This window comes from Rhinopithecus bieti, unplaced genomic scaffold, assembly GCF_001698545.2.
Source record: "Rhinopithecus bieti isolate Rb0 unplaced genomic scaffold, ASM169854v2 scaffold_21201, whole genome shotgun sequence".
In the NCBI taxonomy this organism is placed as follows: domain Eukaryota; kingdom Metazoa; phylum Chordata; class Mammalia; order Primates; family Cercopithecidae; genus Rhinopithecus; species Rhinopithecus bieti.
In genome coordinates this window covers 1,764,831-1,783,597 of record NW_016810610.1, presented here as the reverse complement: position 1 = coordinate 1,783,597, position 18,767 = coordinate 1,764,831, and the positions used below count along the sequence as shown (strand labels likewise).

The 18,767-nt window shown below is 43.8% G+C and overlaps 1 protein-coding gene across 2 annotated transcripts in view; it reads right to left on the bottom strand.

Annotated features, from left to right (window-relative positions):
* Positions 1-18,767, bottom strand: part of NRAP (nebulin related anchoring protein) — a 76,443-nt gene that overhangs the window by 27,528 nt on the left and 30,148 nt on the right. For both annotated transcript variants that reach the window (XM_017892500.1, XM_017892501.1), the window contains 12 exons: positions 18,329-18,427; positions 17,299-17,403; positions 15,830-15,937; positions 15,482-15,583; positions 13,634-13,831; positions 12,953-13,057; positions 10,067-10,165; positions 8,842-8,946; positions 7,542-7,649; positions 5,908-6,219; positions 4,632-4,736; positions 1,467-1,565 (listed from right to left, as the gene is read on the bottom strand). In XM_017892500.1, coding sequence (XP_017747989.1) covers positions 1,467-1,565; positions 4,632-4,736; positions 5,908-6,219; positions 7,542-7,649; positions 8,842-8,946; positions 10,067-10,165; positions 12,953-13,057; positions 13,634-13,831; positions 15,482-15,583; positions 15,830-15,937; positions 17,299-17,403; positions 18,329-18,427 — 1,545 coding nt within the window. The remainder of the gene's footprint in view (positions 1-1,466; positions 1,566-4,631; positions 4,737-5,907; positions 6,220-7,541; positions 7,650-8,841; positions 8,947-10,066; positions 10,166-12,952; positions 13,058-13,633; positions 13,832-15,481; positions 15,584-15,829; positions 15,938-17,298; positions 17,404-18,328; positions 18,428-18,767) is intronic.

The following is an 18,767-nucleotide window of genomic DNA, read 5'->3' as shown; positions in this document are numbered from 1 at the left end:
CATTTCCAAGCTCTGCTTCCTAGCTCAGAACATGACAAGCTGAAGCATTCCCCTCAGTGAATGCCCCACTCAAAGTAAACTGCTAAGATGGGTGTCAAATGAGAAAACGAGGTTTACTTAACACCTAGTAATAATTTGGTGATTAACTATCAGCTATGAGAGGGCATCAAGATACAGAAGGTGAGAAAGAAGATGACTCTTGTACAGGTGAGGTTTTCTCCTCCCTATCTCAAACCTCCTCCGCTCCTCCATCTCAAATATCCTTCCCCTAAGACGTGACTCCTGGGTGGGTCTAGGACTCCTTTCTCCCAGAACTCTGACCCAAGCTTCGGATATCCTGGTAGTTAATAATGACACACGCAGTTGGCATCGGCCACCAGAGAAAGTTTCCAAACAGGGCTTTTCCATCCCAAATCTTATCAGATGTGTCCAAGTTTCTACGTATCACAGCAGTGCCCCCTAGAGTTGGCTAGGGTAAGGAAGAAACAGGTATTGTTTTTCTTCATACAGAAGTTCTTCTTTGACCATCTGTGTTTCTCAGAAATCAGTTTGATTCTGATGGGCTGATTATGAAGAAGTTATAAATTCCTAAATCCATAAGCTTGTAAATCATCCCATCCCAGATTCTGACAGGCACTCAGGCTGTTTCAGAATGCCTGTCAAATAAAGCGGAGCCAGAATCTTTTGCTCAATTGGGAAACAAGGAAGAGAATTTTGAAACCTGTACCCTCAAGGTTTGTAAATTTTCCTCATGGAAAGTTGAATGGTTTAAAGGTATTTAAAAGCCAGATTTGCCCTGCACAAAGATCCATGGGTTTCTCTTAGTAGAATCAGCCAAACAGGGTTAATCTACATCATAAAGTGATTTTTTTCAGGACCTCAACGTTCACTTTAGTCTCCAGCCGACCCTGCAACCCTGCACCCCAGCCAACCTTTCCCACAGAGGGAAAAGGGTGAAATCTTGGTTTCACATCCTAAAGGAGTATGGGGAAATGGCTTGAAAGTAGTCTAATGTATATAAATCAGACCCAAATCATATTCAAAGTCTCCGGGAAATTCATAGAGCAACAATTGCTGGCCTTGGGTCCTAAAGAGCTCTAAGCACAGCGTCAGGATTCCAATTACCAAGAATTTCACCCAGTTCTGAAAACAACACTTTCAGACCAAAGGAGAAGGGAAAATGGCCTCACCACGAATAAATTGGTGAGACATGCAAATGGGAAGGAGGGTGAGCATCTTGGGGCAGTGGGGTGGTGGAGCCCCACTTGGCATTCTAAGTGCAGTAACACCCCCATTTGCATCCTAATGAGGAAGCACCCCCGCTAAGGGAGCCTCTGCAAAGGACAGGGAGCGCCTTCATCCTTAGGACAACAGAAGGAGAAAACCCAAGAACCCCTCCGCTTCAATCGCAGTGTTGAAAGAAGAGCCCACTCTTAGAGTCATAATGTATATACATTATCACTTACATCCACTGCTTGGGTATAACTAATTCTGGCCTGGACCATCTCCGGAGTGTCTTTAATACTGGTAAACTTCAAAGCATCTGGATGCTGACGGTACTTCTTCTGTTGAGCAGAAAAAGATCAAAGCTGTGAATTTTGTGCTGCTCTTTCATGCCATTTGAAAGAGAAAATCATAGGTTGCTTGAGATTAGAGTGAATTTGTGAACATAATTATTATTCTGCTTCCTCCATCTTTATATCCTAGGTGCCTTCAGGTTAATATTTGTTTCAATTTAAGAATAACCTCATGTCAATTAACATTAAAGTATTTCTACCTGGTGCAAAGAAAACATCTCCAAATTAGGTTATACTAGTAAAAGACTGTAGGATACACACTTAGAAAAGGAATCTTTTTATAGGCTTCAAATACTTTGTCGCCGTTGTTTACATATCTTAGTTTGGGTCTTCTAAGCAAGAAAGAGCATTCAGAGCTACATTTATCCATTTAGCTTTCTATTTTCCTTCCACAAAAAAACACCAGCAGACATTATCGCAGTCAAAACCCTCACATTTAGCAGCCCGCGAGTGTATGCCATCCAGTCACGTTAGAGCCTAGTTCAGTTAACATAGGAAATAATTCTTTAAAATATTACAGTAACAAGAAAAAGGGTGCTATTATTGAAAGGAGTTGTCACACAGTTTGAAAGACACTGAAGCAAAAAAAAAAAAAATCACAAAATGCCGGCAAAGACCTAGATACCCAATTTTGAAGTATTCTGAAAGTCTGTTTAAATTAATTTCTTTTTTAAAAATCAAAGTACCTTTCTAGGAGACTGAAACCATTATGACTTTAATGAGATCACAGAGTTTATGCTTTCAAAACAGAATAATTGTCTTAAACACACTCTCCTTTATCTGGTTGGATTTTTGCATATTGGGTTGTCTTAAAATGACACAGATCAATAGCCAGCTAAATCGAGCTCACCACCTGTTTCTGTAAATAAAGTTTTATTGGAACATGGCCATGCTCATTCACTTACATGTTGCCTATGGCCATTTTCCAGCTAGTTGTGACAGAGGCCATATGACCTACAAAGCCAAAACTGTTTACTATCTGGTCCTTCACAGAAAAGGCTTTCTGACCTCTGCTTTGGAGCATAGGTGTGCGTGAGAATTTGTGGCTCTTTCAGCAGTGCCAGGCATTCTCTCTGGAAGTTAAGAAGGTGGCCCAGGCCAGACGCTGTAGCTCATGCCTGTAATCCCAGCACTTTGGGAGGCTGAAGAGGGTGAATCACCTGAAATCAGGAGCTCGAGACCAGCCTGGGCAACATGGTGAAACCCCGTCTCTACTAAAAATATAAGAATTAGCTGGGTGTGGTGGTGGGCGCCTGTAATCTCAGCTACTCAAGAGGCTGAGGCAGGAGAATCGTTTGAACCTGGGAGGCGGAGGTTGCAGTGAGCTGAGATCGCTCCACTGCACTCCAGCTTGGTTAACAGAACAAGACTCGTCTCAAAAAAAAAAAAAAAAAAAAAAAAAAAAAAGAAGAAGAAGAAGAAGGTGGCCCAATTCAACACTAACTTGTAAATGTGACAGCCTGACATGAGATGGGGGGGGAAGTTGCTGAAAGGTATCTTGCCTTACTTATTAGAGTTTGAGGAATAGTATGCGACAAGCCCATCAAAGAGGATAAGCAAATTTGTTGAGAAAGTATGCACAATGAGGCGACTAACTAACAGTTGTGGGATACATGGTCCCCTGAAGATCCCTTGGCTGCCAGATTTAGACACATGAAGGAAATCATCTTGAAGTCTAAATTATGCAAATATGGTCTTTAGTCTTCATTTCCTTTTGTGAATGAGCCCAATATCGAGAGTTTGGGATCATGAATCTTCAAACCTAAATGTTTATTCCTATAAGTTCTTCACATTCATCCTCCCAGAGGGCCTCTCCTGAACTAGAATGAACAAATTAGAGCAATGCTATCCCCATGGAGTTCCCAGGGTCTTCTGAGCCTTGAGTGTTGACCAGGGTCCCTAAAAATCAGGCCAATCAGCATAAGGCCACTTTTTGAAGTCAACTCTACAGTGTGCCAGGTAGTGAGAATGATGCTCCACAGGAAAATACTAATGCTGGACAGGTGTGTTTGAAAAAACCAACAAGGGTGTCTTTCTATTTTAACTATAGGTTCAGAAAGAAAGCCTCTTCCTCAAAAAAAAAAAAAAAAAAATTCCAGGAGGCTCATTGCCAAAGCTAACATCCTGTGGGACTATGGCCATTATGATCCCCTTCCCCCCCAGAAAAGTCTAGAAAGACCAGGTTACTCTGAAGACAACTAGGCAAATGCTCACTTGTCTTCTGATCAAGTCACCCAACAAGCAAACATAAACAGCACGGGTGTGAATAGTCTGATGGTGTCCAGCCTCCTGGGAGCTTTGTTCTGTGCCGCTCCAACAGGGACAATTCTGCTCCCTGGGGGGCATTCAGCAATATCTTGATCCATTTTTAGTTGTCACAGAGGGCACTACTGGCATCCTTGTAGGACGTCCTGCTAAACATCTTGCAGGGCACAGGATAACCCCACAACAAAGAAAAATCAAAATGTCAATAGCGCCAAGGTTGAAAACCTCAAAAAGAGCTGCTCAATGACATCATCATGAAATATGAAGAAACAACATTTTTTGCAAGCAGTGATGCTGTAGGTTCCAGTCAAGGTGGCTATAAGTAGGCAGAACTAAGTAAACTGAAGTGAGACCTTCCCTCAAAAAAGAACCATGTCACATGGTGACCACCACATGAATATTCAAAAACTGTTGACTCTGTGGCAGAAAGGGAGAGGAAGAAAATGTGCCTAAAGTCACCAAAGGGCTTTTTGGGTGCAATAAATGTATCTTTTCATCATCTCTCCTGTGTTGCTTCATTAAAAAGGTAAGTTGGTGGGTAGCAATTGAGCTCTGTTTGATTGTCATTATTATTCATAATATCATTTGTCACCCACTTTGTTTTTGCCAGGGCCCCTACTGGTGTGTGTTTCGTATGTGGTTTCCCTCTAATTACCAGCCCTAGTCTGGGTTTTGAGGTCTTTCATGTGGCTTTGCCTTTTTCTTTGCCTTTTGAGTGGAAATTATTTTAATTTTATACAGAGACGCCTAATGCAGCCAGGCCTGTTACAGGCTGTCAGGAAATCTCACCTCGCTAATGAGTTCTCCTGCCTTCTTCGCCTGCTCCACATTTAATGACCCGGTGGCGACCCAGCCCGTGCCTTTCATCCACTTCACATCTGCCCTGTATTGGTTCTGACAAAGGAGAAAGAAAAAAAAAAAAAAAAAAAGCAGGCCATTGTTGGTGCACAGACATTTAAAGGGCTATTAGCGGCTCCCGACGCAGCCTTGGTGCCAGCTGAGTCAAATTAGATGCCACTTTTGTCTTACGCATTTCTGCACAGTCACAGGTAGGGCTCCCAAAAGTCAATTAATTTCCCCTTTAATTGGAGCCATCCCTTGGGACAGTGGCTTTAGGCCCCACCCAACACTACTGGGGGTGGTGCAGGAGGGGCCAAACCAAACTTGCCCCTCATTACGGACAAGTCTACTCGGAAAGAAGCGCGTCCTCATTGTCTGCATTACCAGTTTTCTTGTTTAAAATGACACACGGGGGACAAGAAAATGAGAATTCACAACAGAACCCAGGTGGGCGCTATTTGAGGGAATCTCACAAGACAGCGGAGGCTTCCCACAGTGCCAATTCCTTCCTAGCCACCTCGGTGGGGGGGCAGGGCGTATTTCTTCTCATTTCTTTAGTTTCCATTGGATGAGTAGTTTTAATAGAAAGTCATTTAAATGGACACTTCTCTAAAACTAGTATATCATCCTCTATCATGAAACAGCTCTATCAGGAAGGGCGTGTCTACACACACACACACACACATACACACACACACACACTTCCTGTGTAATAGTCTGACTGCAGCTGACCTGCCTTTTCAGTTCACCCCCATTCTTGTGCAAGAGTCACCTGAAGACAGAAAGCAGAATTGGGAGGCGAGGATCAGGAGGACGGGGAAAGGGTTATTGAAGATTAGCGACCCACCCATTCCGAAAATGGGAACTACCAAAGTCGGGGTGAGTTATCAGCAACGCTCTCCCCTAGCAGGCCACCGCTAGGCGTGACACAAAGATACTTCCCCCCGGCAATAAAAAGAAACCTGGAAAACATATGTAGGCCAGAATTCCAAGAAGGAAAAAGTAACTCTATGATTTCTTCTGTTTGTTAGTACAGAATCTAAAATCAGCCTAGTTTGAATAAAAGTTAAACCACTAACAAAGTAAAGTGTTGCCACTTAGGGATCCAGAAACAGGTGTCCCATAGCATAAACTGTTGCATTGAACGGCTTAGGGAAACACTTGCACTAGCACACACACTACACACACATACACACACACGTGCACACACTCACACAGAGCTTACATCACTCTGTAAGCCATAAGCCTTCTTGGCCCATTCCACCTTCATGTCTGTAGGCAAAGCTGTGAAGTGATGTGCCGCTGTCTTGTAGCCTATGTCTGTGGCTAAATGCTGAGCTTTGCGGGCATGCACGAGGTGGACCATGTCCAGGGAGACGTGGCATTGGGATTTGGTGTCCTCGAATCCCTTCTTGTACTCCAGTTCACTCTGCAGCTTGGACATTTGCAGTGAGTGGCTCATTTGCGAATCTCCCTGTACACCTTTTGCCCCAATGAGCTTCCCTCTGGATCTCTCATAATCCTCCTTGTACTTCACCTAAATAGGAACAGAGCAGGGATACATTAGACTCTCCTAAAGGAATTGTTAGGCTTCAGACTCCAGCCATTGGACAGAATCCCATTAGACCTAGAGTCAAATGAAAGTTTGCCTTTTTTGAACATCTGATATATTTTCTTTCATCAGTGAAAGAAAATATTATTACCCATTATTTCCCTTTTCACCTCAGCTGCCAGAAAGCTCAGAGTTATAAATAAAAGTAGCCATGAAATGAAAAACATACAGAATAGCCAAACTACAATTGCTACTTATGAAAGGAACTCAAATTAAAAGATAACTGGAGTACATATATATTTGGGGAAGTATGAGGGACAAAAGTAGCACATTGTTTGAAAATAACACTAGGTCGAGAGTAACAAGGACCTGAAGCAAGAATAGATATGAAAAAGTTGTGAAAACTGTCAGAAGGCACCAGTGTGGGGCATGATTTTCAACATTATCATTGCTTCGGTCAGTGGTAGATTCATGTTCCACTCTCAGCTCTGGCAACAACAACAGTATCAATATCTGCCACCACTTATCAAACCCATGGTATAACCAAGCACGGGACAAGCCTGTGTAACTGAAGTGCATCCACAGACCAGTGCTGATTTGTAAAATGTTACCAACTAAGAATAAGATAAAGGGCTTATGTCAGAATGTAAACCAACCACATTACCAAGCCAGTTGTTTTTGGTTTAGTTGAGCTTTTTTTGAAGCAAGACTTTCTCGATGAAGGAAGCAGAGTTTGACTTAAATCCTGGCTCAAGCTCTTTTTCTCACATCCGACTCCTAACAGATTGCATTAGTCTATACAACACTTCATGTACATCAATTCATTCCATTTCCTTGTCATTATTTTGCAATTACCAATTTACCAGCAAGTTAACTGAGATTTTTAAAGCTTAAACAACCTTCCTGAAGTAAAATGCTAACGGATGACAGAGGTGAGATTTTATACAAGGGCTATCTGACACCAGAGCCTGTATTAACCATTAACAGACCACAACATCTTTAGAAAGTCATGGAATGTCTCTGGGCATCCATTTATCTGTAAAGTGAGAAATCTGGATTCTTACTCTTGCTACTACTACAAATAGTAAGTCATCACTTACTGAAAATCAATGTGTGGCAAGCAGTTATTAAATAGACAGGCACGGATGTGATTATCTCATTGCAAGGTTATGGCTATTATCTCCATTTTACAGATAAGAATCCTGAGGTTCAAAGAGATTAAGAACCTGCCCAGACACTCAGAAAATCTCCCAGGTATAAAAACACAGGATTCTGCAGTCTCTTTTACAAGTTGGGGACAGACTCACCTCACTAGCCAGGTCCCTCTTGGCTTTCGCTGCCAGGAAAGTCAAGGAGTCAAGACGTAGCTCAAACCCTTTTGCCTTCTGGTTTTCCCAGCTGCTCTTGTACAGTTTCTAAGGGGATTTAGGAGAGAAGGTGAGGGGGTTTTCATATGAAAGCGTTCTCATGTGAGAGCATTTCTCTAGACTCTAATGACTATTCTAGGAAAGCAATATTGATTATTACATCCTTCTCTGAGAGTCACAGAAATCACGTCGTCTGAATACAGCCAGGCCTTCTTCCTGCCTTAAGGCCTCTTAACACACAGGGCTTCAATAAAAAAAAAAAAAAAAAAAGCAGATTTAAACTCCAGAAGCCTTAACAAATACTAGGAGTTTTCATGGAAGTCTCAAAAACATGCCAAAGGTAGGATAGCATAGCACAACACAATGACGTTTCTGAAAAGTCTATTCTCCATCTCCATCCACGCACCCCACCCGGCCAGCAGCGGCTCCAGCTGCACCTCTTTCTCTTTCCTCCCACCTTCCCCCAGCCTCTAGTCCACCTGGGTATTTTCCTTGCACCTCCCGTTGTCTCTCCTGCTCTTATCTCCAAATTTCAAGATCTTTCTTCTGGAAGGCTCCTTTCCCTTTCTGCATATGAATCAATTTAACCTCTGCTTCTCATCCCAATTCTCCTCCCCATCTATTTCTCAGATGAGGAACCCAAAGACCTGAGAGCTAAGCAGGGAGAGCAAAGAAAACACTTTCCCCAGAAGATACAGACAGGAGGGAAGTTGGAACTATGGATGCTTTCATGACTAACAGCTACCACTGTGCACTTGCCTCTGAGTGCTTGATGTGTAGAGACTCACTAAAACCTCATGACAACCCGATGGTACTAATGTTGGCATCATTTTACCAATGGGACACCTGAGAACAAAGAATTTGCCCAAGGTCACACACCTAGTAAGTGGCAACCAAGGATCAAACCCAGACCATTTGGAGTGAATGTCTGAGCTCTTACTCCCCTCTACCACGATTATGCTGTTTCAACTCTGGCACCTAGAATAACCCCTATATCCAACCCCAGGATACATTCAGTGGCTCAAGTCCTCCACTAGCTCATTCCTGCGAAAGCTGTCCTCCTCTCCCCCTGAAACACTGATCAGGAGCCAGATCTGCTGGGTGAGCTGTTTTTACAACAACCAGATGTATGTAACCTCAGTTGATGCAGACACTATGCCATGACTGGTGGGCTTGGTTTACCAGGTGGCTATACACAAAGGAGAGCAGAGTTCATGCTGCCCACACCCTCTCTCTGTACCTCACTGAGATTTGCAGCATTGGCTCGGGCCCGCAGGAAGAGAGGCTCGTCTTTGCTGATGGTATACTGATGGACAGACTGCTCATTTCCTGCCTTGTAGGCCACCTGTTGAGAGAGAGCACTGAATCAGGAGCAGGTGGCAGGGCCGAGGTGGGCAGGGTGGCATCCCGCATGGTGTCTCTGTCTGGTTGGCACTTTTCTGACTTGCATAGAAAGTCCATTACAAAACCCACCAGATCAGACTTTGAGTGACAGAATACAGTCAAGGAGAGATGATGAGAGAAGGAGAAGCAGTGGGGAGGAGCTGGGAGAAAAATGTGGCAGGGAGCCAACCTGAAAACCCCTCCAAGGTTTCTCTTTTCACACCTTTCCTTTGGGATGGAATCAACCTCCGCAAGCGTTGCTATTTACACTGTCTGTGGCCATAAAAATACCCCACCAGGGGGTTCAGATTAGTACGGACTCCCCAGATGGGAAAAATAAGCAGCATACTCTGCCTCCTGCCCCTCCATAATCAACCTTAATCCATTCACAGGTACTGACACCAGGAAAGTAAGCATGCATGGACATCTCCTCCATGGCAAACTCATCACTCTTCTTTTTCTCTCCTTGCTTCCCCTCCACCCCCAACTTGAGTTTCCAAACAGTGGCTTTCTGCTGACTCTGAGTTATGCTGATAGTATCCTTTCTGGCAGGTATATCTTACCTGGACCTTTAGGAAGGAAAGCTAGGAAGGTCCCGGACAGACTGTGGCAACTATGGTCCTGCTTGGTGTAGAGAACTAATCTGTAAATAATGTGTGTGGTGCTTCTTTGTTCTGGCCCCATAAATAAGCTTACGTGGGTGTGACCTGCACACACCCCAAACACAAATGTTGTCCTCCTCCAAGATAATTCTCTCCTGGCTCCAGAATTAGAGAGTCTTTGATGAGAGATAGGAGACAGAAGAAAAAGGGAACTAGAGAATACTGGAAGCTAAAAAGGAATAAAGTCAGCCCTGCATCTATCCCTAATAAAATTGGGGGAGACGGTGGTGGATGAAGCAAGGGCCCTGGTGTCCAGTTCCAGAAACGGCCTGGAAGCCTGGGGAAAGCTAAGTCCAGCCTATTTAAAGGGAAGGCTCTTTGGTTTCTGGATCATGCCTGGGCAGCACCTGCTGTTGTCCCTGGAAGATCCCAGGTCCATGACACAGCAGCTTGGTGGAGAAAGGGCAGCCCAGGACTCACCCCGCTCTGTAGCTCCTGGCTCTTCTTGGCGTGCTCCATCTGGGAGCTGTCGGTCACGCTGGTGAACTTCAGCTCATCGACCCTCTGCCGGTAGTTTTTCTGTTTCCAAAGGAAAGGGACCCCACAGCATTAGGATTGGGTTGCCCCTACTGCCCTACACATGTGCACACACACACACACACACACACACACTTTCTGTGGTCCAAGCATTCCCTTGGGAGGAGTGTTCTAGTTGATCCTGCAGCTTGAACAGAACCACACAGCCCTGAGATCACCTGATCCAGTGAACTTGTTTTAGTTGCTATTACTGAATGGGAAATGTAATTTTCCTCTTCAGTAACCCTGTATTTCACCGTGTGCTCCGGGGAGGTATACATTTTATAAATATAGACCTGACATAGGAGGGTGAGGTGGAGGAAACTTGGACTTTACAATGATGAAGACTGAGGTCCAAATCTTGCCTGTTCATCCTTCCAGCTTCATCACCTCGGGCACATCACTCAATCCAACCTAAGCCACCCTTGCTTGGAGTGTACAATGGGGACAACAGTAGAAGCTACTTCAGTCTAGTGTGGAGCAGAGGCTTCAACACCATGTTTTACGTGTGAGTCAGGTCCCTGGGACAGTGTCAGGACATAGCCATTGCCATGGTGTTATCATGATTGTCCAGGAAGCAGCAGCTTTAAGGAAGGAGCCACAGAGCCACAGACAGAAGCCTGCAGTCAGGTGGAATTCGCCTTCACAGTTTCTGATTTTCCAGATCATTGAGGTCTTGTCCTCGTAGTGTCCCCATCTCACAGCCACAAATTAATTGGTAAATTTTTAATGTGCTAATTCTGTCCCCCGTCAGGGACTTCTTGTCTTTCCTGAAGATTAGCTCCTCTGGCTTTTCCATTGAAACTGCCAAAGTTGCTGGGAAAGGTGGCCCCGCTGAGGACAACGTGTGGAAGCCAAAGCTTCACATGGCAGGGAGATCACAGATGAGCTCACAGCCTGGTTCTGGCAAAATTCCCCCATGCCATCAGCAGGAGGGTTACAGCAACCAACGGAACCCAACATAGTGACTAGAACACTGGGAACTCCAACTTTTTTGCCTTTAGGGGAAAAAAGTTCTAGAGAAAACATTCCAAAGAGACTTCTAATTTTCCTCCCTAGTTCCACTGTGTTGAATGGGAAAAATCCTTCACCACATAACTGAAGGGAGTCACATTGCCCTGCCACTGTTGGAAATTCCTAGTCATCCCAGACTATGCATTGGTCAAATCACAAGCACTTGCTGAGCAGCCAAGAATCTAGTCCATACAGAGCACAGAGGAACAGAAAAAGGGTGAAGGAGATGATATCCTCCTGGCCTTGGAGGAGCTTAAAAATTAGCAGGTAATACAGGAAGTGAGATAGAAACTGACATTCCTGAATCTCAAGGACCAACTGGCTACATTCTCTCCCCTCTGCTGCACCCCTGTCCAAGATAGATGGGGCTCTGGTTGCTCCACCTGAACTTTAGTTGGTCTCCAACAAGCTAGGTAATGAAAGCACTGAAGGGCTATGCTTTTCTCTCTACCTCATTCTACATTCTAACCCTAAATATGTCTCTGTCTCAGAGGAGGGTGAGTACAGTGAGAATATAAGAGTACATTACAAGATAAGCTTTTGAGATGCAATACTGTCTCATGGTCAAGAGCCAGGGCACCAGATCAAACACGCTGGGTACAGATCCCAGCTCTTCTGCTTACTAAAAATGTAACTTCAATTCCGCTTTCTTCATCTGTAAAATGGGAATATTAATAGGATAATCATACCATCTGATCACATAGGACTGTGGTGACCTATACATTAACAGTATGTATATAATATACCCAAAGTGGTGATTCAATAATGATTATCAGTCCATAAATGACAGGTATTATTATCACCATTATTATCATTTGCAAGAGATATGCCGACTCAGCCTTCTTGGCCCTGAAACAAGAATCCCCTTTGAAGATTCCAAACAAAGTTCCTGAAATAGTGACACTTCCAAATGAAATGTCCTTCAAAAGTCCTCCTCTGCCTGATGCCAGAGCCAGCTTTCTATGGCGTAAAGAGAGGCAAGGGCTTAGAGCTGCGGGGACCTGGGAGAATATCCGATCCAACCTCTTCATTTTTATTTTATTTTATTTTGTTTTACTTTTTGAGACGGAGTCTCGATCTGTCACCCAGGCTGGAGTGCAGTGGTACAATCTCGGTTCACTGCAACCTCTGCCTCCCAGGTTCAAGCAATTCTCCTGCCTCAGTCTCCTGAATAACTGGGATTACAGGCACGTGCCACCACACCTGGCTGATTTTTTTTTTCGTGTCTTTAGTAGAGACGAGGTTTCACTGTGTTAGCCAGGATGGTCTCATCTCCTCACCTCGTGATCTGCCCACCTCGGCCTCCTGCATTGCTGGGATTACAGGCCAACCTCTTCATTTTTATATGAGGGAAAGAGGATCAGGAAGGTTAAGTGACTTGCCTGAAATCTGCAGTGAATTTAAGACACAGGCATAATGAGAATGGTATCCTCCAAATATTGGACTCTCTGATTCAAAAGGAATCACACGCTGCTCACTTAAGAAATGCTGTTTTCCCAGGTGCTGTATATTATACCTTTCTAAACCAAATTATTCTTTGAATGCAACTGCTACTCAAAGTAAATAGGTAGGCTTCTTTAATGACACCATCTCAGGAAGTTTAACGCTGTAGAAAGTTAGCTGAGAATGCGCTACAGGTGTGAAATGAAGCACTCCCACTTTGAATCACACCCAAAATAAATCTGGGGGTAGAGAAAGGGAATTAGAGGCAAAGATCACCCTGCGTGAGTCAGGCGCTGAGGACTACTAGAGGCCAGAGGCCCAAGTGCAGGTTACCTCGCTGACCAGCTGTCCAGCCTTCTTGGCTTGTTCCAAGTTGAGACTCCCCTCTGTCAGCCACCCAACTCCCTTCATCCATGCCAGGTCGGCCTTGTACTGCAGCTACAAGAGAAAAACCACAAAGCTCTCATTGAGCACATGGATAGAGACAGGACAGAGTTGATGGGAGAGTTAGGAAGATCTTGATCCTGCAGTTGCCTTCCTGGAAGAACTGCTCCCTGCTCCTTTATGATCAGGCAGATCTCCACTTGGGAGATACAGCCACTGGGCCCACTTTGTAACGGGAGTAGCATGCTCTACCTTAGTGCTGAGACACCGCAACCTTAGCAAAAAGAGTGTTTCTCATATTTGTTGACCAAGGGCCTTTCTTTGCCAGCCTGCTAAATTTCCAGGATTTATTGATCATTTTCAACATTTTCTTCTCCTTGACTTGTCCCCATCACCAATACATCTTGACTTAAGCATTAGCTGTGAGCCCTGATCCTCCACCCTCCAGTCTCCATTGTGTCAACTATATCTCTACTTCTCCATCTGTCCTTTCTGGCCCCAGTACATTTCCTGCAGTTCTTCCTAGTCTCCCAAATTATGTAAGAGACTCATGCACAGGTTTGGAATCACTCTGAAAGCATGTCCAACTGCAAGAGATGCATGAAGAGAACTGGCAATGTGCAGGCTCACCTCGCTCTGGAGCCCATAGGCCTTCTTGGCCCACTGAGTCTTCATATCTTCGGGCAGCACAGTGTATTCATGCAGTTTCTTCCTGTAGTCCAGGTCACTGGCAAGAGCTTGGGCCTTTTTAGCATGTCTGATGTTTACCATATCCATGGGCAGGTGAAACTGGGTCTTACTCTCTTCAAAGCCTTTCTTATACTCAACCTTGAATGTACCAAAACAAGGGTAGGAGCGATGTGAAAATGCAGGAAAGATTTCCAGGCTTTTGGGAGCAGGAGAATCGGCACTCTGAGCACTGCCACCCTTCTATCAGAAAGGCGTGACCCAAGTCTTGGCTCTGAAAGGCAGCATCATGAGGGAGCTGAGGTTTCACACTACTTTGTTTTTGGGAGGACTGTCTCTTGCCAATGCTAAACCTTTTTACCCGGCTGCTCCAGGAGAAAACTCTATTCCCAATTCTCATAGATGCTTTAAGAGATAGAATAAAGAAGCTTGGGCTGCACAGCCAGACAAGCCTGAGTTCCAACCTGATCTGCCCTCTAACAGAAGGTGACCTCTGGAAAGTTATGTCACCTCTCTAAGAACTCGTTTCCCTCTGGGAGACTGTTGTGATAAGTAAAGGAATAATAGCTGAAACATGCTTAGTACAGGGACTGTCACATAGCAAACACTTGATAATGTTAGCATGCCAATAACAACGGTGGTTTGGTGGTGACGATGATGGTGGTGATAGCGGTGGTGGTGATGGTAGTGATGATGGTGATGATGGCAGCAATGATGGTGATTGATCATAGTGATGATGACAATGGTGATGGTGAAGGTGACGGTGATAGTGGTGACGATGGTGGTGATGATGGGGAAAGACAGTGTGCTATAGTAGAAGGAGTGTGGTGCCAGGTAATAAGAGTTCTAGGGTCTAATTCGCTACCCCTCTACCACTACTGCTGACTACCATATGGCTTTGGGAAAGACACAGTCTTTTTGACCCCCAGTTGCTCCAACTGCACATATGAAACATCAATGTATTCTGTCTAAACTGAAGCCAAATTGTCAATGCCTCTTTATGCTTCATGACTATGCACTTCATTTGGCTTGTTCTGTAGACACATCCAAAATGGCAACCCAGATGCCAACTCTCTTCTATTCAAGCTGTGGCGCTTTAATGACTCATTGGATAATTACATCCAACTGTACCATCACAGCAGTGTAAGTTGGCCTCACAGCTCGGAGCAGGCAATCTTTTGTGTCTTTTTCCCTATTCAGCATCAGCAGGGAAGACTTGATTAGAAACCGGGTCTGTCTCTTCTAGCAGAATTCTCCTTCCCCAAAGCCTTTTGGTAAGTGACATTTACCAAGGTTCCTTTCCAGCCATTACAGTTGTTTACAAGCATCGTCATTCTGATTGGCTGCAGCCTGGGAGGCCCTGGCTTGCTAAATATTTGAATACCATATATGTTGTAACCACAAGACCAGGACAGTGCCACAACAAGCAGGATGCTTTGCTCCACTAGGGAGAAACTTACTATGTGCTGTTCATTCTTATAGCCCCAGTGTCTTGCCCATAGTAGTCACTTGGCAAACATTTGTGACATGAATAAATGCAACTGAACACCTTTGTACCTTGATCAGCACATGCTGTCACCCTTAGGGCCACACTCCTCAACCATTTAAAGAAAATAGTATGCTTTGGCAAAATAAATAGACCAAACAAACTTCTTATGCAAGCCAGGAAAGAAAAGAGTTGCAGGTAAAAGTCAAGAAAAAGGCTAACAGTCCCAGGTGAAGTAGGCCCAGGAAAAATTTTAAAATAACACAACTGTAGGTGAGGGGTTGGGGGTTAGAAAAAGAGTTTACCTCACTGCTCATCTTAGCAATCTGCAGGGAGTGCAGAAGCCTAGAGTCGGCTGTACCCGTGGCTTTGCCTTTTGTCTTTTCATATTCTTCTTTATATTTAACCTAGAGAGAAAGAAGAAGGTCTACTGTGAGTGAGAGAGAAACTTTGCCGTCTATGGGGCTCTGGTTTTAACAAGTGCAAGGGGAACAATTCTGAAAAAACACCTCCCAATCTTTCACAAATCCAGAGAAAGATTCAAGTATTGCGATGTTTACAATGTTAAGAGTCATTATTTTTTTCGGCAGGACCACTGACATTTTATTGGAACCATTTCTTATGCATTCCTGAGTTAATGAGAGGAAACCTACATTGCTAGCAAGCTCCCCAGAGGCTTTGGCGGCCAGCAGAGACATGGCATCCAGCTTCATCTCAAATCCTTTCCCCTTTGTCTTCTCCCAGCCTTCTTTATACTTAACCTGACAAACAAAACCACAAGTGAATAGGAGTTGCTACCCATATTCCTGCCAAACGTCAAAGATATTATTTTAAAGCAAAGTTGGTTTTTTCCTCTATTTACAGACCAGAGTCTTGGCTATTGTTATCAAAATGATAACAGTAATTATTAACACAGTTAATTGATTCCTTCGTTGTAGAGCTGTGCAGGCCAGTGGTAATGGAACAGGACAAAGAAAAGACCCATGTATTGCTCCTTGCTCTGTTGTTTTCTGATCATGTGACCTTGGCCAATGACCTCTTGGGGCCTCAGTCTCCTATTTGCAAAGAGAGTATCACATTCTCTTTCTCAGGATTGCTGTGAGAATAAATTGGATAGAGTATATGTAAAGAGATCTTAAACTGGTGAAGTGTAACATAAATGTGGGGTGTTGACACTGCCCTGGCAATAACAACTACTGTTTATTGGCCTTTTCCTAAATGATTTCTACTCATTAACCACAAATCTTCACATTAGGCCTGTAAGGCTCAGAGAAATTAAAGAGCTCACCTATGGTTACATAAATTTAAAAAATGGCAGTGCCAACATCTGAACCTAGGTCTCTCTGACACCAAAGCCCATGCCACTAACTGTGCCCCTACAATACCTGTTGGGACTTACGATAATTCCACATATACAGTGCCTGCCCCAGGACAGAACAAGCATTTAAACAATGTTAGTTCCTTTTATTTTCTTCTCCTGCCCCCCAAATTCCATCTAGAATGAGAAGCCAAATCATAGCCTACTTGTGACTCCAGGGAGAATCTGATGATGCAGCTTGATATTCTTAAAACTTAAAATTCCATCTTGGCTAACACAGTGAAACCTTGTCTCTACTAAAAATACAAAAAATTAGCCGAGCATGGTGGCGGGTGCCTGTAGTCCTAGCTACTTGGGAGGCTGAGACAAGAGAATGGCATGAACCTGGGAGGCGGAGCTTGCAGTGAGCCGAGATCGTGCCACTGCACTCCAGCCTGGGCGACAGAGCGAGACTCCATCTCAAACAAAACAAAACAAAACAAAACAAAAAAAACCTTAAAATTCCTCCACACCGCAAATCACCAATTCACCAGGGTGATAAGGATGAAGATGTAGAGGTGTGTGTGTGTTCACACATAGATTGTACACATGCTCATATAATGGGACTAAATGGCTATGACCAATTTATCACTAGTAAACCACCACGTGCCATGACATAGCAAAATTCAAAGTTACAATTTGATGGATGCCTCTGAAGAGCCTTTCTCAGGGATAGACACTTCCCACTTGCTGGACCATCCCGGTATCTTCGTTTTCACATCACTCCATAACCCCCTCCACCTTCTCCCCACATTGCTCTCTTACCTCACTGAAGAGTTTGGCATTGGTTTTGGCCTTCACCAGCTGAGGAACATCCTGGGGCAATGTGTAATTCAACTTATTTTTCTCATAGTCAGCACGGTAATTCACCTGTTGGATTTAAAATAAATCTGTAGCGCTTTTATATGGGCAGAAAGAGAACTTTAGGGACCCATAGCTCTTTCCCCCTTAGACCCATAGCTGAGAAGGAGTTTCCAGAAAAGCCATTTTACCAGGCAGCCTGTACTTTTTGTGAATGTTTTAAATTAATGAACTGAAGGTGTCAAATGAAAAGTAAAGAAACTCAAAGACGCACTCGAAGTTGTGAGTTTGCAAAAGAGTTCCCTATGACTGCTTCACCAACTCCCCTTACACGCACTTGAGAATATTGAACTTTTTAAAAAATCATTTGCTGCAGTGCTGAATATCTTGTTATATGCCGGGTAATTATCAAATGCCTGCCCACAGTGACAAAAGGCCATCTTAAATCACACACACAAAAGAGAGCCAACCAGACATGTGACTCCTGTTGGCTGAATACGGCATCATCCGAGAAGCAGTCTTGACTGGAAATTAAACTTAAACTTTAGATGATTGGTGATACTAAGAATTATTGTTAGATTTTGGATGTGATATGTTAAAATTATATAAATACGTTTTTTCTTTTTTACCTTTTAGAGATTCATACTGAAATATTTACAGATTACATTATACAATACTTGAAATTGGCTTCAAAATAATATGGAAGAGGAGAATTGGATAGGTATATAGATGAAGCAGGGTGGCCATGAGTTGATTGCTGTTGAAGATGGGTGACAGGTACATGGGGATTCATTATGCTATGCTCTCTACTTTTGCATGCATTCAAAATTTTCCATAATAAAAAGTTTAAAAGAAGTGGGGGTCATTTTCTGGCTGTAGTAAGACATGTGTCACCATTCATGAAAGTCAAATCCTTGGAGGTCAGATGTCCAGAGGCCTCAAAGCAGCAATTCCAAGACCCCCACACCCAGCTGGGCAGGGGACGGTTACTTACATGACTCAGCTGCTGGGCATTGATTTTGGCTTGAACAATCTGTGGAGTGTCAGTCACTGAGCTGTACTTCAACTTGTCGATGCTCTGCCTATAATTGGCCTAGGTGAAAACCAGCACAAAAAGATGTCATTTGCTCTTTTCTCAAAGATTTGTTTAGCTCCCTCTCCCAAGCCCAGTAAAGTGCAATTCTCAAATGACTATGTAGAAAAAGAGTCAGATATTCCAATTGGATACTGATAGACACTCCAAGCCCACAGATAGAAAAACAGTACCTTGGAGAGTGAGACACCTAACAGGCAACTCATAAAAGAGGTGAACTAAGTGGCCAGTGAACATAGAGAAAGATGCTCAGCCACACTATTAATGAGAGAAAGGCATACCAAAACCACCAGATACCCCTCCACACCACCTGAAGAGCCAAATTAAAACTGCTGGCAAT